This window comes from Lissotriton helveticus, chromosome 4_1 (genome assembly GCF_964261635.1).
Source record: "Lissotriton helveticus chromosome 4_1, aLisHel1.1, whole genome shotgun sequence".
NCBI lineage: Eukaryota > Metazoa > Chordata > Amphibia > Caudata > Salamandridae > Lissotriton > Lissotriton helveticus.
Genome location: NC_136063.1, coordinates 718,138,840 through 718,163,614, shown reverse-complemented (window position 1 = coordinate 718,163,614; position 24,775 = coordinate 718,138,840). Strand labels below are relative to the sequence as shown.

Sequence of the window (24,775 nt, the reverse complement as noted above, 5' to 3'; positions counted from 1 at the left end):
TCCAAGGGCAGCAGGCCACCAAATAGGTGACCAAACTGGGGAAAGGTTACCAAACACCATCACCTCCGTTTTATCGGAGTTAAGCTTCAAGCAATTTGTGGACATGCAGTCACTTATTGCAAGCATTCCTAAATTAAAATTGGAAGCTACTTTATCTCTGTTTTTATTAATAGCCAACACAATCTGGGTGTCATCAGCATAAGATGTCACCGCCAGGTGATGGGATTTAATGACCCTCGCCAAGTCCGACACATAGATGTTAAATAGTGTCGGACTTAGCGAGGATCCCTGGGGGACACCACAAGGGAGAGTGAAAGATGGTGAACTGAAATTGCCAAGAGCAACAGATTGTACTCGATCGGCAGGAAAGGAGGAAATAAGATCCCTAGCACCATGTGTGATCCCCACCGCTGAGACACGGTCGATCAAGATGGAATGATCGACCGTGTCAAACGCGGCGGACAGGTCCAACAAATTAGCACTGCTGATCCTCCCCCATCGAGTGTCATCCTAATTTCATCCGTAGCTTTAATAAGCGCGGTTTCCGTCCCATGTCCCTTCCGGAATCCAAATTATGAATTATCCAAACAGTTATTGTGATTAATATAATCTGAAATTTGGATATTCATGATCTTTTCAACAATTTTGGCGGGGAGAGGGAGGCAGGCTATAGGTCTATAGTTGGCAACTTTAGTGGGATCTAAGGAACTCTTCTTAATGGGAGGTTTAATAGTCGCTCTCTTCCAGATGGAAGGAAAGATGTTTGAAGAAAACATGACATCAAATATTTCAGTAAGTTTGGGACCTATAATATCAGGAAACAACTTAAGAATGGAAGGGGGACATGGATCTTCCGGCGAGCCAGAATTAGTAGTGCGTAGTAGGTGTGATACCAGTTCTGACGGAACCTGAGTGAAGTTCTGAAAGGAAGGAAAAGAGGTCGAATCAGGCAGAACAGAATATGACCATGCCAAGTCCTTATGATCCTTGGGAGTGGAAGGTAAGTGTCCAGTACTGATTGTGTGTACCTTGAATTGAGTATAAATGTCGGTCACTTTACTTTGAAAATGGTCTGCCAAGGAATCGCAGAGTTCTTGAGTAGCTATAATGGGGATGGATGTCACTTGGCCAGAGAGACGTTTGACTACCTGAAAAAGTTGTTTCACAGAGTCCTGAGCAAGATGAATTTGGGTACTGTAAAATGTACTTTTTTCCATAACGATAAGTTGTTTATATTTAGACATCATGATTTTGTAACAGGATTTTTGATCTGGGTCATAGTCTCGTCTCCATCTACGTTCCTGACGTCTACATTTTTGCTTTTCTTGCCTGAGGACATCATTGTACCAAGGTGCGGACTTAGAAGCCCTGTTGATAGATTGTTTCTTTAAAGGGACCGCCATATTAACTGTGTTCTTGCATGTACTTTTGCATTTTCTTTTATAGGGAGCTTCCCACATATAAATGTCCATTGTGTCCTGAAGGCAACTTAAACAGGAGACGCCTGCTGGAGCACTGCAACAACAGGCATCGTTTTGAGATCATCCACGTGGTAATTCTGTTTTATTGTTCGTGGTACATGAGTGTAATGTGTGTAAAATAACTTTATGCATTATCCATACATTTGCTTGTTGGCCATATCTAATAGACACTTCTCTTCGTCTGATAAGCTCACATTTAAATTGGTGCAGCTTTTAATTATGGGATTATTCCGAGATTTAACTGGGAATGGGCAAATCTGGAGTACACTCAACCCAAGATCATTCTCAACCTTGTTGGGCCCCATCAGTGATGTGCAGGTTAGATTCTCAGGCTTGGGACTTAGGTCAATGCAGTTAACTCGTCTGCAGGTAATTCCCTATTTAGACTTGCAAAACTCAGACTAGAATCCCAATAAGGTCTCTCAACTAAGGGTATCTCGAAATTAATTTTAAAGTTGCAATTCTGTCTATTTCTTATATTCATTTTTCCTATTTCACCCTGGGCACACTAGCCCAGGACTTAGTTTTCAATGCGGACGGGCTACTGCAATGTGCTATAAAGTTGTCTAAAAAGACAAGTACTGTTGTACTCAGCTTTTGATAGTTGATCTGTTGTCTTAGGCTGGATCATGATGCCCAAGTAGCCGCTGAAACATCGAAAGCAGTGCTTGCAATTCACCCCCGAGGTTCAGAGATCTAGTATAAACAGAGGGGACATATTCTGGTGTAATGTCACAATAAACAGTGCACTAACAGTTAATTATTGAAATAGGTTGCGTTACCTTCAGAGAAATCTTTAATGGTTTTCTTATGAAGTTGATTAATAATGGCTAAACTGCCTTTCAAATTAATTGAGTGCTTCACACATCAATAAACAATAATCAACTGATCTGTGTTGTTGGACTAACTCTCCAAAGTCTCAGAGCGTTGAAGATAGATGGCTCTCACAACTCGATGGTGCTCATTTTATTGATATTTGAACAGCTAATTTGGCATCCATTATTAAAATCTGTAATTTACAGATATCTGCAACATGAGCATTAACTTACCAGCTAACTAAGGTAATCAATCAATCAATCAATCATGACACTTATAAAGCGTACTACACACCCGTGAGGGTCTCAAGGTGCTGGGGGTGTGGGGGGTCCTGCTAGTGATCAAAGAGCCAGGACTTGAGGAGTCTCCTGAAGGCCAGTAGGTCCAGGGTCTGTCGTAGGTTGGTGGGGAGGGTGTTCCAGGTCTTGGCGGCAAGGTGGGAGAAGGATATGCCCCCGGTGGTCGTTCCTCGGATGCGGGGGACTGTGGCGAGGGCAAGGCTGGTGGAGCGGGGCTGGCGGGTGGGGGTGTAGAAGTTGAGTCGAGTGTTGAGGTATGCTGGGCCAGTCTTGTGGAGAGCTTTGTGTGCGTGGATGAGGAGTTTGAAGGTTATCCTCTGGTTGACGGGGAGCCAGTGCAGGTCTCTCAGGTGGGGTGTGATGTGGCTGTGGCGGGCGATGTAGAGGATCAGACGTGCTGACGCATTCTGGATGCGTTGCAATCGCCTCAGGAGCTTGGCCGACGTTCCTGCGTAGAGGGCGTTTCCGTAGTCCAGCCTGGTTGTGTCGAGGACCTGGGTGACTGTTCTTCTTGTCTTGGTGGGGATCCACTTGAAGATCCTGCGAAGCATTCGGAGTGTTGAAGCAGGATGAGGAGACGGCGTTGACCTGCGTGGTGCATAAAGAGGCAGCTTATGGGCCCGCCTCCCAATTTCCTGCCACGCAGACACAGTGGTGTCAATCGTGTTTATCTCCGACTTGGGCGTCTGCCTATTAGTGTGGGTGATAATGCTCTTTAGGTGTACGGGATATGCGTCCCTCTCCTCCAAGGCCACGTGTGAAATGAAAGGGTTAGGTTGGAACCAGAAGTACGAATGTTGAGATTGTCCACACAAATAGTAGACTTACAAATCCGGTGCATTAAACCCTCCCTTCGCGAACAGCAGAATCAATGTAGACCAGCCCAGCCTCTGCGGCTTTGTACCCCAAACCAAGCTCAACAATTGGGATTGTACTGTCTTAAAAAATTGCTTAGTCAGGGGAACAGGGATATTACTAAACAAATATAGAAACTTAGGGAGGATGACCATTTTTATCACCGCTATTCGGTCCACGAGCGAAAGCGGCAGACTAACCCAGCAGTCCACACATTGTACTAACTCAGTGTATGCACAGCCATAGTTTTCTCTGACCACGACATCCGGGTCTTGGTGTATCCACACCCCCAAGTATTTGACTGGATCCTCTGCCCACACCAATGGGTACTCCACCTGGGGCGATACTGTGGCAGGCGTAAGGGGTATTGGAACAGATTTCTCCCAATTTATTTGCAAGCCCGAGAAGAGGCCAAACCTAATGTATTCTCGGATAACCGCGGATAGATAGGTCTGCGGCTCACAAACGTACAGGACCATGTCGTCCGCATAGAGGGAAATGCCAACTGGCCGATTGTGGAAATTCAACGCAGCCGCCCTGTGAGATTGCTGAATTTTACATACCAGTGGTTCCAAAACAATAGCAAAAAGAGAGGGGGACAGTGGGCAACCCTGTCTAGTTCCACGCTCAATGATGACTGATTCTGAAGTAAGTCCACCCACCCTGACCCTGGCAGAAGCATCAGTGTAAAGGACCTGAACCCACCGAATAAAAACAGGAGGGAAGCACATCCTATGGAGGATGTACAGCATGTACTTTCACTCAATGGAGTCAAACGCCTTGGCTGCGTCCAGAAGCACAGCCACGGTGGGCAGTTTGGAATTAAGCACGTGGAACATAGCAAATATTGTACGCAAATTCAGGGAGGTAGAGCGGTCCGGAATAAAACCGGATTGATCCGGCAGCACTAAAAGTGGCATCAGAGGTTGTAGCTTAGTGGCCAATACCTTCACCAAGATCTTTGCGTCACGATTAACCAGGGAAAGTGGGAGATAGGACTAACACAGCGTTGGTGGCTTATCCTTTTTTAACAAGGTAATGATTAAGGCTTGTCTCAGGGATGGCGGGATCGTGGGCCTCTGCGTACATCTCCAAAATATGTGGCGCAAGGAGGTTGGCATACTCTTTATAAAACTCTGCTGTCAGGCCATCCAGCCCAGGAGCCTTTTTATTGGGCAATGAAAGAATGGCCGCCTTCACATCCTCTACATCTATGGGGAGACTGAGATACTTCCTATACACGTCAGATAGCCAAGCACAGGCCGTGTCATCAAGATATTAATTCATTGCTGCCTCTGGCATGCCTCCCCGGGACGTATATATAGCCTAATAAAAGGAGCGAAATTGCTCCGCAATAACCCTTTGAGATTAGTAATCCTCTTCATCGTTGTCAACTATATGATCAACCGGAGGGTTATCTGCTCTGTCCTGTAGTCTGTTAGCCACCACCCCGCCCGGTCTTCAAGTTTCACCCTCGCCATACGCCCTAGCTACATAGCGTTTAGACAGATATTTGACTTCTGAATCCGCTAACAAGTTATACTCCTCTACATATTCGTGAATGCATAACAGCGTTTCAAAGGAAGGGGCAATAGTATATTGGGATTCTAGAACCCTCAGTTGGTCTTCCACACGCGACAACTGTTCCCTTGGGTCAAGTAAAATACCTGCCGAGGTGCTAAAGCACACCCCAAGGACCCTTGCTTTGAATGATTCCCATCGAGTGGCATGGCTATCAACTGAGCCCGTATTCAATTCAAAGTACTGGACAATGGCATTCCTAATTGTCTCAGCATACACTGGGTCTAGCAGCGCGTCAGCACGAAAGCGCCACGTGAAGGGTCGGTGAACGTTAGATGGAATAGCTAATGTGACAACAACGGGATTATGGTCTGACAAGGTCCATGGCAGTGTAAGGACTCTTTCCACCCAACCATTAGTTTCCCGTTGAGTATCCAATAATCCAGGCGAGACCAGCTATTAAATGCGGAATGATGTGTATACCCTATAGTGCCCCTTCGTTGCGTACCCACCAGGCATCCACCAGACCCAACTCTTCCATGAAATCCAGAATACACTGCGCAACTCTAACGGTACGTGCCCCAGTAGGGTTGGATTTATCTACTTGTGGATTTAGATGTGTGTTCAAGTCGCCGCCACATTGCAACACAGCCTCGGGCCAGGTGCGTAATGTCTGAAACAGCTGTAAAAATGGCGCTGTATCGTTCACTACACGCCCGTAAATGTTCACAATAGTCACCAACGCCAACTTCCCATGCTTCATAGCCCATCGGCCCTCTGCGTCTACACAGGTCTTAATAGGTGTAAACGGAATGCCCTTCTTGATAAGAATAAGGACCCCCCTCGCATAGGTGAATATGATGAAGCAAGGTGATATGGCGCCCATTTACGCGCCACAGATCCCTCCGTGTGCTTGCTCAAGTGGGTCTCCTGTAGGAGTGCAATGTGGACGTTATGCCTATCTAATTGTGCTAGCAGGTGTCTAGTCTTCTTGGGTGTGTTTAGGCCACGGACGTTCCAAGTTATGCATGTGAAACGCTCACCTGTCATCTGCAATCATGGGGGAGGCAGTAAACACAGAAAGCTATCCCGCAATACAAATGCATGGGAAATATCCAGAATTGACTATCGCTGAAGTGCCAATCACAATAACCAAAATACAGGAAGAACCAACAAACCCCCCAAACTCCCACCCACTTCGGTACCCCCAAATTGCCAAAGACCTGAACCATGCCCACAACCAATCCAAACAAATACAATAAAGTACATCGCAACTGGCGGGGGAATGCCCATCGGGGGACGTAGTGGCGAAGTCCACTCCCAGATCTACAAGGAGGGGGCCGCCGATAGGATGTGCATTAGCCCCTTACTGAGGTCAACCCTAATAAGCAGGATATAATTGTAGCAAGGGACCCCAGATCAAACCATCTCACCCCCCACATCAGACGATTAAATGCTTAACGCCCACCCAACTCCATAGATCTTGGGGTCTGTCCTACAGGATCTCCTAGCGCTGCATGCTATGATAGTCTACACGTCTGAATAAATGAGTATCCCTTCGTACAACAAATACATCATAAATGGGGCATGAAGTAACCCAACCTACATACCACACCCTCCTGAATACACAACATCACATAGTCTATGCCCCCCTTACTGTTCAAGCATCAACATCAAACATAGGATCTGGCAATTTGCGTCAACGTCGAAGGGATTTGGCATGATCCATCACCTGCTTGGGGTTCGTGAAGATCTTGCCACCAGCTGCCTCCCCAATGCGCAGCCGCGCTGGGTAGAGCATGGCATAGGGAATATGTTCCTTAAGAAGAATCTTTTTGACATTCTGGAATTCCTTTTGAGCTGCTTGCACCTGCGCCGTGAAGTCTGGGTAGAATGATAGCACGTTGTTCTGAAACGTGATTGTTCCTTTTTGGCGGGTTATCCGCAAGACTGAATCTCGGTCTCTAAAATTTAACAACCGAGCAATTATGAGGCGTGGAGGAGCGCCAGGAGGAGGACGCGCCGCCAGAGATCAATGGGCCTGCTCTACTGCAAACAGAGGCGACAGTTCATTAGGGCCACAAATTTCCCTTAGCATCGTCTCCATGTAATCTTCGAGGCGCCCCACGTTTGTAGATTCTGGAAGACCTAAGACGCAGATATTGTTGCGCCTTGATCTCGCCTCAACATCCTCGTTCTTTGCTTCAATAACGGCAAGGATTTTCGTGATATCTGAAGTTTTTGCCGCCACTTGCTGCATCCCATCTTCTGCATCCGTAATTCGCTGTTCAGCTTCGCCAATGCGCATGGCTTGTTTGTCAAGTTTGGCAGAGAAGGTGTCCTTTCTCCCATTGAGGGCCTCTATCTTGCCATCTATGGCCTGAAGGCTGGCCTGGATGGCAGCAAACAATTAATCCAGCACCGTGGGGCCCTGAGAGGCAGACTCCAGCTCCGATTCTGAGGCCGCATTTTGGAGAGCTTTGCCGTCTTTGCGTGTCAAGGTTCGGCTTTAGGCTTCCTCGGGGCTGAGTTGAGAGTCCAATACCTGGCCCTACCAAATTACCTCAACGTTCAATATGCAGTGACACGAACAATCGAGATAATTCAACGGGGCGCGGGAAAGGAAGGGGACAGCGGGGAGGGAGATCTGAAATGACAAATAACAAAAGATTAGAACACCCTATCTCCCTCACTCTAACGGGTATTCTACAGTGGTCTTCACTAACCAAAGAACTTCCCACTATGTGTGAGTAATACCTGTAAAGGAAAATACACAAGGCTTTAATCCTAGCGGAGACACTGATGTGGAGGAGGTAAGAGGACTTGTACCCAGCTGCAAGACAAAACATACACTGTATGACATATATAGGTGCAGGGAAACCTGAATAACGGTTGTATAACAGCAATACCCTACACATACCCTGAATATTGCTTCATATCTACTTGTATGGGTAAACCACAAGCCCCTCTCTCAAGACCCCTCCTGTCTCCTGCAGAAACGAGAACAAAAGAACAATAAATTCTGCTTCATGCGGAACCTCCCCGGATTTCACCAAGAGAAAAGGCTCCTTTTGAACGAAATGCAGTGTTGACTTCACACCGCTGTGCAAAATAGTTATTGTGCCCTATTTCAATACAGGAGTCAAAGTTTTACTCCTTCTGGGCAAATGAATAGCGAGGCTCAGTGTTCATGTGCAAATGAGTCCCTTCGCTTTTCCTTGGAACAAGATATTTACATACATATATACAATTAGCGTTTGACAATGAAGCTGCGCCAGGTCCCTGAAGCTCCAACTGCCCATGGAACGCCAAACACGGTTCTGGACCAACAACCAAAGATGGGTTCTTTCTGAGTCAGCCGGCCGGTGTGCTGTTGGGATCGATGGAACCAACGCCTCACACCGCCGCCAGAAAGCCCCTTACTCACGGTTCAGACGGACTTGGGAAAACAAGTCGGATACTGCCAAGGGTCCGGAGCTCCACACTCTCTTCCCTGTAACTACGGAATTATCGGCGTTTCACAGCCGTTAGTCCCGCTCCTTTATTTCCTGGCATGCGTGCGCACTCGGCATCCTACGTGACCTACGCGCGGCATGCCGGGAACTGTAGTTTCCTTTCTCCCTGCGACAGCCCGGGACCCGTGAACACCTCGGTACACCGCGGAACATGACAGTACATCCCCCTTCACAAAGGGGACTGACCCGCCCTTGGCTTCGCAGGAAACAAACGATGGAACTGAGCCACCAACCTGGGAGCCCGAACGGCCCTGGCCGGTTCCCAGGAATCCTCCTCAGGCCCATACCCCTTCCAGGCCAGCAAGTACTGCAAGCGACCCCTCACCCATCTAGAGTCCAACACCTTCCGTACCTCATACTCCTTATCCTGTTGCACCCAGACAGGCAGAGGTGATCTACGCACAGGACACCTAGAGGGTTTCAAGAGCGACACATGAAAAACCGGATGGATACGCATCTGCGCCGGTAGACGCAGACGCACAGCCACAGGGTTCACATGCTCCACCACTCGGTAAGGACCGATGAACCGGGGGTTAAACACGCTGGGCCGTTTAAACTTGATGTTACGTGTGGACAACCACACCAGATCCCCCTTCCGATAGACCGGATTGGGTCTCCTCTGCTTGTCTGCCTGGTGTTTGTACCTAGCTTTGGCCTTTGTAAGATTCCTGCGTGTATCCAAAAGAACTTGGCGCACACGCATCAATCTTTCTTTCACCTCAGGTATCTTCACATTATCGGTAGGTAACAGCATGGGGGTGAACCGGGGGTGATGCCCATAGGAACAATAGAAAGGTGAGTGGAGTGTGGATGCGTGTTGGGTGCTATTGTAGGCCACCTCTGCCACCCACAACCAAGTTACCCAGGAATCGCTGCTTTCTTGTACATAACAACGGAGATACTGTTTTAAGGATTGATTTACTCTCTCCGTCTGTCCATCTGTTTGCGGATGGAAGCTAGTGGACACAGACGAGGTGATGTGTAAGGCGGTGCACCATGTTTTCCAGAATCGGGCTGTAAACTGAGCCCCGCGATCGGATACGATATCACGGGGTAGGCCATGTAGCCTTACTACGTTCACCAATAGAAGGTGAGCCAATTGGCCCGCAGAGGGCACCTGAGCACAGGCGATGAAGTGGCCCAGTTTTTGTTAGGAAGTCCACCACAACCACAATAGCCGTCTTGCCTTGGTCTTTCGGGAGTCCTACTATGAAGTCCATTGAGAATCTTTCCCACGGAAGGGTAGGAGTGAGAAGCGGTTGTAACAACCCCTGCGGTTGTTGTCGGTTCGATTTCATCTGATTACAGGTGACACACTCCGCCACCCATTGGCTCACATCTGGTCTGATGGAAGGCCACCAGAATTGTCTTTGGGTTTTTTCCAACGTTTTGATGAATCCCATATGTCCAGCACACAGGACTTTGTGGCACCAGGAGAAGACTGTCTTCCGCAACGCAGTCGTGGGTACTAGGACTTGTGTTCCTCTCATAGGGATGCCTTGTTTCATCTTCCACTCAGGGTGATGCCGTAGCCATGTGCGCCACACACATGTTTGGGCTCCTCTCCGTACTCCCAATAGGAAATCGTTGGTGTGGGTTACTCCTATCACCTGTCCGGGCTCGACGATAGATCGAATGGGTTTCTCCAAAGGGAGTAGGTGATTTTCTCTTCGTGTTAGTGCATCAGCTTTTCTGTTGTCAGTACCGGGCCTGAACGTAACCATGAAGCGGTATTCTTCGAAGAACAACATCCACCGAAGCTGTCTGGGGGACAGATGTCTTGCTGCTCTTAAAAACTGCAGATTGCGATGGTCGGTATACACCGTGATCAAGTGTTTGGCTCCCATCAGCCAGTGTCGCCATGTCAAGAAAGCGTCTCTTATGGCAAGCAGTTCCTTTTCCGCGATAGTATAATTTACTTCCGCAGGGCTGAGTTTCCGTGACATGTAGGCAATTGGATGTAGAACACCCGTGGAACCCTCTTTTTGGGACAAAACTGCCCCCAGAGCAATCTCAGAGGCATCTGCCTCGACGATGAACGGGATATCCGGATTGGCATGTGTTAACACCGGGGCAGAGGAGAAGGCAGTCTTTAATGCGTTAAACGCACGCTGTGCTTCCTGATCCCACACGAACCGCGTGTTCTTTTTTGTAAGTCTCGTGAGGGGTGCCACCATTCCTGAGAATCCTGCTATGAATCTCCTGTAAAAGTTGGCAAATCCCAACAGGCTCTGTATGTCCTTGACATTCTTGGGTACTGGCCATTCCATTATGGCTTGCACTTTTCTTTCTGCCATCACTTGTCCCGATGGCGTCAGCATCACACCCAGAAACTCCACTGTTGTGACGTGGAATTCGCATTTGGTGATTTTACAGAAAAGATGGTGTTCCCTTAGCGCCTGTAATACGGATTTGACATGTGTTATGTGCTCCTCTGTTGAATTTGAATAGACCAATATATCGTCTATGTAAACGACTACGTGACGGTCCAAAAAGTCGCGAAGTACTTCGTTGAGAAAGAATTGAAACGTGGCCGGGGCGTTGCAAAGCCCAAAGGGCATCACCAAATACTCGTAGAGCCCATACCGCGTTTTAAAGGCCGTCTTCCACTCATCACCCTGCCTAATGCGTACAAGGTGATATGCCCCACGCAGATCCAACTTTGTATAGATACGCGCTGCACGGACTTGTTCCAGGAGTACTGGGATCAAGGGCAAGGGGTATTGATTTTTTACCGTGATGGCGTTTAACGCGCGATAGTCAATGCAGCACCTTTTTTCACCGTTTGCTTTAGGTATGAAGAATAAGGGAGACGCTGCTGGTGATCTGGAAGGTCTAATGAATCCTAGAGCCAAATATTTATCAAGATAGTCTCTCAGGGTTTCTGTCTCGGGCAACGTCAGAGCGTAGATCCTCCCGTTGGGGATTTCAGAGCCTGGGAGGAGGTCGATGCGACAATCATAGGTTCTGTGAGGTGGGAGCTCTTCTGCTTCTTTATCACTAAAGACCGCCCCAAACTCTGCATAACAAGGAGGCAAGGTCACGTCTTTTTCTGCTGCTGTGGCTATCGTTTGCATGGAAGCTAAGGTGGAAGCAGGGTTCCAAGGCCTCATCATACAGTGTTCGCTGCAGTATGGAGAAAGAAACTGGACCGTTTTAGTGGTCCAACGTATATCGGGGTCATGTTTCTGTAACCATGGGAGACCTAGTATGATGCCATACTGTGGGGCTTTTATGATATTGTAAACCAGCATTTCCTGATGATGATTATCATAAACCAGTTCATATTCCATCGTGTGGTAACGTATGGGTCCTGCTTGTAGTTCGTTCCCGTCTACGGCGTAGACCGTCTCTGGTGTGTTTTTGGGTACTAGTGATACTCCTAGTCTCCGTGCTTCAGTGTAATCCATAAAACAACCCGTAGCACCGGAGTCGATCATCACATGTACATCCTGTTGTACGCCATCTATCATCATGGACATTTGCAGAAACAGATGATTCTTCTCTGCTTCTGTTCTTGGGGAGAGCGAAGGGATAATATGTGAGCTTGAGGGCTTCCCTTCCTCCGCCATCAAGCCGTGTAGTTTCCCGACTCTCTTTCTGCCACTCAGGCGAGGCTTTGTCCTCCCTTGTATCTATTGCCTTTTGGTTTCACCGGGCATTCACGCAGGAAATGGCCTTTCTTGCCACAATAGAGACATAACCCTTGTTTGCGCCTATGGTCTCTTTCGCTAGTGGTCAATGAGGCTCGCACGGCCCCTACCTCCATTGCTTCGGAATGATTAGCCGGTTTTTCTCCGCTACCGGCTTGTTCATAGGGCATCACGGTTTTGTCCTTTTTCTTATGTTCTCCTTTTCTTTCTTTCATACGATGGTCCAAGCGTAAGGCGAGCTCTATCAATGCAGTGCAGGTACGGGGTTGCGGATCGATCTGAGCCAACACGTCCTTCATTTCCTCGCTAAGGCCTTGATAGAACAAAGCGGTTCTCTTGGCTTCCGGCCAATCCGTTTCTGCCACGAGTCGTCTGAAGTTGTTGAGATAAGTGACAAGATCGGCATCCCCCTGTTTCAGCTTTAACAGTTCTCTGTCCGCCGTGAAGGTTTCAGCCCTCCTATCGAATGTCTTTTCGAATTCTTCTCTAAAATTGTCCCAGTGATATAGGAGGGGGTCATCCCTTCTGACTATCGGAACAGCCCACTGAGCAGCTTCCCCTCCTAAATACGATATAAGGAAAGCTACCCTCGCCTGATGTGTGGAAAACATTTTTGGTTTGCACATAAAGTGCATTTGAACCTGCGTCATAAACACCTGCACCTTTTTAATGTCCCCATGGTATCGTTCTGGTGGAGCCAGGGGTATTTGGGCCGGCATTTCTACCACCACAGAAGTGGTAGGGGAAGAGCCACCGGTAGCTCCCGTGGTTGTGGAGGCTTGTGGCAATCTATCCACCCTGGCCCGCAATTGAGCGTTCTCCGCTCTCGAGGCGGCTACCTCTCTATTGGACGCGGCCAGCTCTACCTGCACTAAGGCCAAAGCAGCCATAACATCCTCTAAGGTTGTCATGGCGACTCTCAACACAGCCAAGAAGAGGTAAAATCCTTAGGCCGATAATTCTGTCAAGGTTCGGCTTTAGGCTTCCTCGGGGCTGAGTTGAGAGTCCAATACCTGGCCCTACCAAATTACCTCAACGTTCAATATGCAGTGACACGAACAATCGAGATAATTCAACGGGGCGCGGGAAAGGAAGGGGACAGCGGGGAGGGAGATCTGAAATGACAAATAACAAAAGATTAGAACACCCTATCTCCCTCACTCTAACGGGTATTCTACAGTGGTCTTCACTAACCAAAGAACTTCCCACTATGTGTGAGTAATACCTGTAAAGGAAAATACACAAGGCTTTAATCCTAGCGGAGACACTGATGTGGAGGAGGTAAGAGGACTTGTACCCAGCTGCAAGACAAAACATACACTGTATGACATATATAGGTGCAGGGAAACCTGAATAACGGTTGTATAACAGCAATACCCTACACATACCCTGAATATTGCTTCATATCTACTTGTATGGGTAAACCACAAGCCCCTCTCTCAAGACCCCTCCTGTCTCCTGCAGAAACGAGAACAAAAGAACAATAAATTCTGCTTCATGCGGAACCTCCCCGGATTTCACCAAGAGAAAAGGCTCCTTTTGAACGAAATGCAGTGTTGACTTCACACCGCTGTGCAAAATAGTTATTGTGCCCTATTTCAATACAGGAGTCAAAGTTTTACTCCTTCTGGGCAAATGAATAGCGAGGCTCAGTGTTCATGTGCAAATGAGTCCCTTCGCTTTTCCTTGGAACAAGATATTTACATACATATATACAATTAGCGTTTGGCAATGAAGCTGCGCCAGGTCCCTGTAGCTCCAACTGCCCATGGAATGCCAAACACGGTTCTGGACCAACAACCAAAGATGGGTTCTTTCTGAGTCAGCCGGCCGGTGTGCTGTTGGGATCGATGGAACCAACGCCTCACACCGCCGCCAGAAAGCCCCTTACTCACGGTTCAGACGGACTTGGGAAAACAAGTCGGATACTGCCAAGGGTCCGGAGCTCCACACTCTCTTCCCTGTAACTACGGAATTATCGGCGTTTCACAGCCGTTAGTCCCGCTCCTTTATTTCCTGGCATGCGCGCGCACTCGGCGTCCTACGTGACCTACGCGCGGCATGCCGGGAACTGTAGTTTCCTTTCTCCCTGCGACAGCCCGGGACCCGTGAACACCTCGGTACACCGCGGAACATGACATTGCGTAACTCGAAGGTGAGACGTGGTTGGGTCTTGTCCGGTTTCCCTATCCCGAGTGCACCACTCACCAAATTCTGGTGTCCAGAGCCAGACAACGCCATACAACGCAACCAGCAGGGGCGTACGAATAAACCACCCAGGTGGAATGCGGGTATGACAGAGCAGGCACCTCTAGTCGTTTCAACAGAGCTGTGCTGTAAGGGTCTCAGGCACGGTATGCAGGTGCCTCAAACAGGGGAGGATGGAAAGAGCCAAGTAAGGACACAACTGACCAGAGAGAGTTCCTCAGCCAAATACAGTGTCAGAAGTGCCGCATTCACCCACTCAATGAACTGCCTAGTATCACAGGCCAAAGTTCTCAGGGCCCATCATCAGCAGAGCAGCGCCAAAAGGGAAAGAGTAAACTGGGCGCTCCCTAAAGAGAAAGCGACCCCACTGCAGTGCTGCCACAGCTGTAGAGCGTGCCGTCTTGCACCGGCTCCGAAGCCTCCAGCGGTCCGACCACCCGAAATCACCCAAGTCAGCGCTACACTCCGGGCCTCACCCGCAAACCGCCACATTAGTTGTCCAATTTCACTGCCGCCAGGGCCCCAAGCTGCTCCGTCCACTGAGCGGTATCCCAGAATCAGACAGCAGGATAGTCCGCGCTGCGTCGCCTACCTGGGTATATGTTCCGACGCGGCCGCTAATCAAGCAGTCTGCTTGCGGCCTGTTCTGAGGGCAGGCGCCGGCCGCTTGCGTAGTGGCGCAGCCCAGCACACCCGGCGGGTCTCTGGTGCGGCCACGGCAGATAACAAAGCTGCGCCGCTTGCCACTTAACTAATTTGCCAGGCACTGTAACGCCCCGCAGAGGGTCCAGCGCACTGTGGGTGATCCCAGACCTCCGCAATCCGCAAGCTCAGGCAGGAATAGATGTTCGGTGACAAAGGCTCCCACGTTCACGCCGCCATTATCCTCACGCGGTCTGTCTGCCTCTCTCACCAGCAATGGCTCATCTGGGCTCCCATATCGATCGGAAGACACAGCATTCAGTCGGCTGCTACAACAGCTATCCGGTCCCAGTGATTACAGCAAGGGATGGCTCAGCATAACCAAGATAACTGAAGGATGATAATCAATGGCAAGCAGAGCACACTACAATGCGGCCATCTTGCCGATCGCCAAGCCAGGCCCCCCCCCAAGCTCTCTAAGTTGGTTTCTAAGAACATCTCTTTGGTTTCCCTCCCGAAGACAACTGATGTTGTGGCATCTTGGCCATATGTAACTATGGGGCAGATGTATCGAAATACCTATTTGCTATTCTCAAATAGCTATTTTTTGAGAATCGCTATTTGAGAATTGCAAAATGGTATGTATAAAAAAATCACAATTTTTTTGTGATTTCTTAAAATTCCTTAATTGCTATTAGCAAATTGCTAATCGCAATTAAGGAATAATTTCCCATTAATTTCTATGAGCCAGGAGACCCATAGGAATGAATGTGAAGTTATTCTCAATTTGCGATTCGCAATTTGAGAATCGTAAATTGAGAATATTTTCAAGGGTGAAAGGGTGTCATAAGGACACCCTGATGAACCCCTGAAATTTACATGTGTGCGCATATGGCGCACATGCTTGATGCATAGCATTTAAGGAATCGCAATTTGCGATTCCTTAAATGCTTACGCAAATTTAAGTAATCGCAAATTTTGCGATCCCTTAATTTTGCTATGCAATTTCCTTCATACATACCGTTTAGTGAATTTTTAGTCACAAACGCTGCTTTTTTGCAAATTGCAACGTTTGCGTCTAAAAATTGCGTTGATACATCTGCCCCTATTTATCTTAACTCCAGGGTAGTGGTCGAGAAAACTCTTAATTCGATTGATGATATGCAAGAAGCAGGTTATGATGTTTTTGAGAGATTTTTTTCCCCTTCAGGTCCATTTGATAGTCTGTGGGAGAATAAACTTACAAGAAAGGTCCCTGTGATGTACAGAGGGTGGCACAGAATAATAAAACGTTTAGTCATAGATTTATTAATACATATCAAGGCGGAGGAACAGAAATGATTGTAATAACAAAATAACGATTGGAAGGTAAGTTCATGCAAAACCTGATGATTCCGCTGTAGAGAGTGAATGTGATGGGATCTAGGAGGCTGGAGCAATTAATCAATCAATCAATCAAAAAATATGTTTATTTAGACTAGAGGCCTTTACAAAATGCACCGACTTATATCCATAGCACTATATACAACTTCAATTCATTTAATTTTTTTTTTAAATAAACATAAATAACCATCATTAAATTTCAACTGATAAAATCTTATATAAATCTACCCATTACAATATGCTTTTGGCTGAATTACCTAATACAGTACAAAAAATTACCTAAAACACTGTTCTTACTAAAATTCAATAATTGCAATTTTTGACTGCCCTCATGAATCTCCCAATGGCACATGCTATATCCAGAAAACGCATATCAGTTAGAAACTCTGCAGCATGCAGACGGGTCTTAATTCCATATTTTTTCCATATTTTAAAAAATTTGGGAGTAAAAACTGTATAACCTTTAAACAGTCCAGCAGGATGGGCAACATATCATATTTAGTGTTCAGGCCACAAGTGCAATTCCCTCCTGGGTGGATCATTTTAGATTTTACCTTATTGTTTATCTTACAGGGATTGATTCCAACCCTTCTTCTCAATAATTCACTTCTTAACAATTGATTTGGTAAATCTCTCTTTATTCCACCAGGATTTTAGCATAAATTGTACCAATTTTTTTCCACTTAAATATCTTTACCTAGCGCTTTTAACTTGCTCTTTGATATTTCAATTTGTAGTTTCTGTAGGCCCAGCTTTACTTCCATATCCATACAAACAGCCTTAATTGTTTTTCATTGTAATTCACTTTGCAGGCTTTCATTCTTGCACCACTGAGAAACTTTCTGTACATCCTCCCCTCTCAATCTTTTCCAGAATCTTATTAGCTCTTATGCAGCCAATATATTCCATGATTTCATATCAGTTTCTATTCTTATTGCTTGGATCATGGCGGAGTTGGGGAGGGACAATAAACTCTTCAAACATTTCCTCTCTAACATCCCACCTACTTTTGCAACTGATAAACAGCAGCTTGGCTCCGTATTGCAATTGTGGGGATCATTGCTACATAGGCTTTTTAAATGGGTCTTCATGATATTTCCCAGAAGTCCCTATTGATTTTTTTCAGGCCACTCACCAAAACCATAGCCCAGATCTTCAGTGCCTCTGAATGTGTTTTCCATTTCAAGGACTTCTCAAACCAGACCACAAGATAATTATATTATATTACTATTTCAAGCTTCTCATCGTCTAGGTGGCAACTAAATTTTCTTTGTATCATGCCAAAGCAAAGAACCCTGGTGTTATCCATATTTACCACTATCTATTTTACAGCTACAGTATTCTCTAACAATGTCTAGTTTCCTCTGCAAACCTATTTCTTTTTGGTCTAAAATCATGAGATTTTCTGCATACAGAAGGCATGCCACATGTTTATTCTGGTGCAAATTTTTTGGGCAGATCAGCAACAAATAGAGAGAAGAGTAAGGGCCCAGTACACACCCTGCCTCAACCCATAATTAATTTGTAGTTTTTGTGTTAGGGTCCCCTTTGTGTCCATAATGACCTGGGCCCAGTTGCTCCTATGTAGCTCCAGAATTAGCCTTAGAAGGTCTTTTGGGATGTCATTTTTTTTAATGCATCCCATAGGCAATTCCTGTCTACCAGATCAAAAGCTGCCCAGAAGTCTATGAAGCAGCAGAATATAGTCCCCCTCTGCTCAACAGATTTATACGGGATGGACCAGAGCGCAAAGCAGTGGTCAATTGTAGAGTTGCATTCATTGAAACCCCCATGTTCTGGGTGCACTATATAATTCAAGTCAGCCCACTACTTTACCATTCCCAGGATTATTTTTCGGACTGATATTTGCGCATCTCCAGTTTTACGGGGGTATTCCCCGTATCCAAAATCACAGAAAATAACCTATACAATAGTTTAGCCCACCAATCCAGGTGGGTTTTTATAATGATTGCAGGCATGTTATCGGGTCCAGACACCTGAGTCAAGGTTAATCGTGAAATAATACTTCCAATGTTCCTTAGTGAGGATTTGGACCTCAGGTTCTCACCCACTTTCACCCAAAGGGTTACCTATTTCCCTACTAGCTTCTCTTTTTTGCCATATATTTCCTTTGGAAAATCCACCCAAGCTTCTTCTTCTACCACACAGTTCATCGTACCCTGTGTTTTTTCTGATCCTACCAATTTTCCAAAACGTTTTGTGTTTCTAGTTTCTATTGCTTCTAACATATGTCCCCAACACATCTCTTTATGATCTCTTTTCTGCTCTATGAATAAGGTTTTATACCTTCTCCTTAACTTCATCAGAATATTATAACTTTCTATTTCATATCTTACTTTGAGGTTTCCTTCCCCTTTCCTTATCTGCGCCTTTAGATTCTTACATTCCTCAGTAAACCATTTTATTTAACTATCTTTGGTTATTCAGAGCTTTCATATTCTTTGTTCCCTTTCCTTTTAGAACTAATCTAAGGCACTGTACCACCTGTCCGATTATATTCTCATACCACTCAGGATGTATTGTTGAGACGTCCTTCAGTGTTGTGTTTTGTTGAAAATTAATCAATTTTTCCATATGTTCATCTGTTAGTCTAATGGTTAGTCGTTTTGGATAATCCATCTGAAGAGGGCGCACCTTTTCTCTCAGCATCCTTTTGCCTCCCAATAATATTAATTTCAGCGGATGGTGATCACTTCCCTCTTCAGACCCCAATTGAAAGTCCCTTATTTTATCAAAGTTCCAGGAATGCATGTACCTATGGTCAATCGGGCATAATTTCTGACCAACCTTAAAGGTCTGTTGTGCCAGGCAATCCTCCTCCACCTTATCATTTAAACAAAATAAGCCTCTTGCATCCAGATATTTTCCCAATTCTATTTCCTGTTTAGACAATTTGGTTTTAGGGAAAGTTTGACACCTTTATATTATATGATTTCAGTATATCTTTAGACCAATATCCACTTTATTCAGGTTTAATTTATGATTCAGATCTCCCATCAGTATTAAAAATCTTTCTGGTAATTTTCCCACAGATTGTCAACATCCTCCTTCATCTTTCCCATTTCAGACCTATACTCCTCAGGCCGCCCCCTGTATATATGCATTTACTATTATCAGCTTTTCATTCTTGGGGTAAGGGTCCAGAAATTCCACTTTAAAAACTACCAGCCATTTTCATCTTACTAATAATGGTGTCACCTTCCTAGCTATTCTGGTGGATATCAAGGTGGATATCCCCCCCTCAGGACGTCCTTGCTGACTCCTTGATGCAGACTTTTAAACCCTCACATACTCTTTTATCGTATAGGTTTCATCGCACAGCCATGTTTCTTGCAGATGCACAATCTCATAACTAACTATTAGCTTTTAGAAGATTTCTGATTTTGATATTCTGCTGAACCTATTTATATTGCAAGAAAGGATCAAGACTGTGCGATGACCCGGCGTCCTCATCTATTTAGCTTAGCCACCCCTCTTCTTCCTGGGCTGGTATAATATGCTTCATGTAACTATTTCCACATTTCGCATCTCTCCAACCCTTTGCGGACCTCACACCAGATGCTGTAATTTCTATACTATCCTTTCCATTCAGAGCCTGATCAATTAGTCTTATTCGCTTTGGCCCTAGTCCGGCATTTTGACTGTGGAATGCTATTCTATGATTGCCCACTATAGCCAGCTCTGAATCTGGGACTAGCCTTATTCCTTCCTTCAGTATCTCATTTTCTGCTTTTATTAATGCTGATTGATTTTACCAAACCAGAATATATCAGTACCTCAGTGACCTCAGTTCCCTTTTTATTCTGCATAAATCTTACTTGTCTAAGGTATTTTCTCCCTATTTCTTTTAGGCAGGCATATTTAGAGAAAGTTAACAATAACCGGGATAGATTTAAAGGATGTGGATTTCTCTCTATTTACCCCCATTTCCTATACTGTGATGTTTCGAGGTACAGCCACAAACTTCTTCCATCCCTTTTTTCCTTATCTGAGGGTCTTTCTCTGTCCTTACTTATGACGTCCGTCCCCCTTGTTATCAGATTACTGCTTGTTCCGTCAGATTATCCTTCCTTCTTAATCTATTTAAGACACCATCATGATTCTTAATACGCTCATCTTACTGATCTTAATCGTATATTCTTTCCTTCATCTTCATCCCTCATCCTATTTTCAAGCTCTTTCAGGGTTTTTAGAGAGTGCTTTTTTATGTGCTTTTTCAAGCTTCTTATTCCTGCTGACTCTGGTGGTGAACTTTTTTCACAATAATTTGTCTCTCCCCTCTATGCTTGTCACCACCCTCCTTGTTCTAGGTATATATTGTATATATCTGTTTATCTCCCCAGTTTTCTTTATAAGCATGTGGACCTAGAGATAAATACACTCTGCCCCCTGCTAGTTGTGCAGGTGTCTCTTTTGGCACTGTCAAGTCTCCAGATTCCACGTTTGCATTATTACTTCCTACCAAACTATAGATTGCATATGCTCTCAAATTTGTTTGAGTTCACCCACAATGATCTGTAGCTGATCTTTTGAGCTTTCAGAATATCATTGTTCATCAGGAATATTTCCAGCAGTCTTTGTAGAATCACCATTACATCCAACATGGTTGATGATGGTGATGCTGTGATCTATAGAATGGGAATGGCTGAGCTTGAGGTTTCCTTATTTGCTGTTTTCTGGTATTGCTCCATGCTCTGGTTCCGCTTCCCATTCCCACTCTCACTCTCATTTCCCCCCCCGATACTGTGTAGCAGTGTTCTATATTTCCAGCCTTCTCCTTCTGTTCATGTAAATCTCCATTGGCCAGAGGGGTAAACAGTTGCCGTGACGAAGATAACCTTGGATCAAAGGAAAATGCGCTTTGGTTTGTTAGCATTGGCATTAGGATGGGTAGGCTTAAGTCCAATGAATTCGGGCCAGGGGACCCAACATTCAAATCAAATCAAATTGAACATTGAATTGGGCAACGTTGATTTGTTGCCCTGCATCACTTGCACCAGGGTCTGACAATAGTTCTTTCCTTTTAAAGTGTTTGCCCACGAAATCCATAATAGATTTAGTGACTAACGCGCCTTTCTCGCCTTGCTGGTGGCTTTCATGGCGTATCTTGCTGGTGGTGCAACACCTTGACTTGTTTGCCTTTTCTCTGGGAATTTCCTTAACCACATCTAGGAGACCATTACCCATTGTAGTGTCCATTAGTAGGCCTTTCCCTTTCCGAGATTTGCCTCGACCGGGTGCCATCCCTGCTGATATACTGCACTTTTTTCTGAACACCTTCACTGCCTTATTTAGTAAGACACTTTCACTTACCCTTGCTGCATATGTGTTGGATTGAGTTATTTCCTCTTCCTGTCGCCGCAACCACCCAGATTTCTAATTTTCTCAGCTTTCTCAGCTATTGTCCGGAGTTGGGAGCTCACCCAGGTCCTTTTTAGGTCGAGCTGGTAACAGCTGGAGACCTAATGTTGTCTGTCACGAGGGAAGGAGGACAAGAGGGTGTTACCCGCTTTTCCCCTGGATTTGTGTGCGCGAACGCGCACGTTCCGTCCTGCGCCGCGCCGTGCACTTCCCTCCCATACTCCCAGCAAGTCAGCTGCACACAGACACACACACGCGCGCGCACACGCACTTACACAGACACGCAGGCACCCAGACAGGCAACCCCCCCCACCCCCACAGTCAGTCACACACACACACACACACACACGCATACACAGAGACTCCAAGACACATACACACACGCACGCTCACACACATACACAGCCCGCCGCCGCGCGCGCACACACACATGCCCCCCGCCCTCGCAGCCCAACCTAACAAGGCAAAGCCCCACTCACCGGTTCTCACCAGCAGCAGGACTCTTCCTCCCTTCTTCGGCACCGGGGCGCAGGGTAGGCTCCTGCCTGCTCCGGTGCTCTAAACAACCGCGGCTCTTCCGTGGGAGGCGGGGTAGGCTCCCGCCCTCCTACTTCCTGTTTCCGGTTGTCCCGGCCGGCCTGCCTGACTTCCTGGTCGCAGGCCGGCGGCGCGAGCTTTCGACGGACTGCAGCTCTCGCGTTAGACCCGATTGCGCTTTGGCCCCGATTGCGAATTGCTTGTTATATTTATTCTGTTTCTATTAGCTGTGTAGCTCCAGTGCTTGGAATTAACCGCAATGTGGCCTTGTAGCGCTTTACAAAAATCTGTCCCTCAATAAAGTAGAAGTATGGTTTTGTCTCAGAGCTTCTTTGATTTCTGTTCAAACAGCCTGCCTGCCGCCACAATGCAAAGCAACGTTTGAAATGAACACCTGCTAGTTTCTTGAAAACAAACCACCATCAATTTTGCTTCTCAATTCAAACAACAGGTTTCCCTGCTCACCTCGATGCTAGGTTACAGCTGGTAACCTGGCCGCCTGCTGCTTCGAGAGGCACCTCCTTCAGTTCCTCTTACGGCTTCCGAATCATCAAGTCTGCATTGTCTGCAGCAACAACAGCGCTGATTTCAGTTCTATTTTTTTTTTAATTTGTAAAGCACCGTGTTCTCCCCGAAGGTATCCTCAGAGCAGCATAAAAATATACACCCAACATTGAAATATACCAGTAACAATTGTGCAAACAATACGAAAAAAATAAAGACCTATGCCACCTACACAAACAAGCGGTCCTGTAGTTTGACGAACAAATCCGTTCTGATTTCCAGCATTTTTCACTCAATCAAAAGGCGCTTGTCTTTTAGTAAGCCTGAGGTCTGTCAAAGTTATTGCCACAAATAAACTGCCCATGAAGCAAGCTGTGTAATTTGTTTACGGTGCCCCCGCACCTGCATGTGACCCCAGTGTTTGCTTGGTGTTCTCGATGCAATTAGGGGGGATAGCCTACATACATTCAGGGCTATGGTTCATTTTGTCTTTGTGAATAAAACAAGGAACAGGGTTCCAGGGGTTTTGAGACAGACCGCAGGATTGTGGGGGATGGGCCGAGAGGCTCCCATCAAAGCTGTACACTGGCCAGTGGTTTGGCACGTGCTTTATAACGTGGGAATTAGACGGAAAAGGTCAGTTAACTAAGGTGTCGAACATTATAATAATGTGTAAGGTGATAAAGATGAGGAAGCACTTTATTGATTAAAACATAAAGCACCCCTTAATCAATGTTAATCACACTGGTGGTTATTGGGCCAAATGTCTCCGAATGCTGTGATTTAGTGCATGCACAATAAGCAGCAATTTTCGATCGAAAATGGTTTCTGTAGTGTAATTGCATCTTTCTCTAACTTTTTTTGTTAACATATTGGCAGTGTTTTTTTGACAATTTAAAAACATGTCCATACAATGAGCAAGCCTGGAGTTCACTGCTACCTGTATGAGGAGAGCTGGTTCATAAAGTGATATTGTGGGGTGAGTTAAACGTGTGGGCCTGGAAACAGGTGGTGATGAACACACGCACAGATTATGGATGACTGACAAAAAAAGTAGGCGTGCCAGGCATGTGCATAAGAGTATTGTGGATGTAGGCAATGCACACAACATATTTGTACATTATGAATGGAAATTGTTATGCAAAATGAAGTGTACTAGGAGAGTGATAAGGGAGTGCCCAAGTACACTAAAACCACTGGACCATCATTGGATGCTGCTCTTCTTTACCTCATGGTGTGCCACCGTTTAGTCCGCTATGTATTTGCGTATTGTATTACTCTCCTTGGACCCATGTGTCTTGTAACTATGGGCCATATGTATCAAGCAAATTCGCATTCGCATTTCGGCCTTTGCGAATGCGAATTTGCTAAATGGTATGTATAAAGCAAAATCTGGTGCAAAACAAGGAATCGCTAAATTTGCGATTCCTTATTTTGCAATTGCATTTAAGGAATCTCAAATTTTGCGATTCCTTAAATGCAATGTATTAAGTTAAAAAATTTAGCAAAATGTCCTTAAGGAATCTCAAATTACCACCAACTTCTAGCTGGTGGTAAGTGCGAATTCCTTGAAAAATGCAAATTTTTGCATTTTTCAATGTGTCATGTGACGCACATACATGCCCACATGTGCAGCACTGTAGCTCATGACAAGCTCAGCTCGTCATGAGCATGGGAGCGCTGTGCGCGCCCCCCTCTCCCCCAGCACAGCGGGGGAATTACCCCAGCAGCGAAGGGGCTAAGCTATTAGCATTGTAAATGTTTAAAAACAAAAACATAAATAAAAGGCATTGCCATTTACAATGCCAATAGCTCTAACTTTAATAATGTGAGACCTATTGCATTGCAAATGCTTGTTTAGCTTACAGCAGCCGTGAGCACTGCCGCACGTCCGCTCCTAACGGCACCCTGCGGGGTGCCGACACAGTTGCCATGCTGCCCTGGTTTCTGCGATTAGCTCTCCCAATGAACTAAGGGCA

The 24,775-nt window shown here is 46.0% G+C and overlaps 1 protein-coding gene across 1 annotated transcript in view; it reads left to right on the top strand.

The window, feature by feature from the left end:
- The window catches only part of LOC144828053 (E3 ubiquitin-protein ligase RNF138-like), a 217,548-nt gene that overhangs the window by 123,594 nt on the left and 69,179 nt on the right, over positions 1–24,775 (top strand). The window contains exon 4 of the mRNA XM_078686189.1: positions 1,447–1,552. Within this exon, the coding sequence (XP_078542315.1) occupies positions 1,447–1,552 (106 nt within the window). The remainder of the gene's footprint in view (positions 1–1,446; positions 1,553–24,775) is intronic.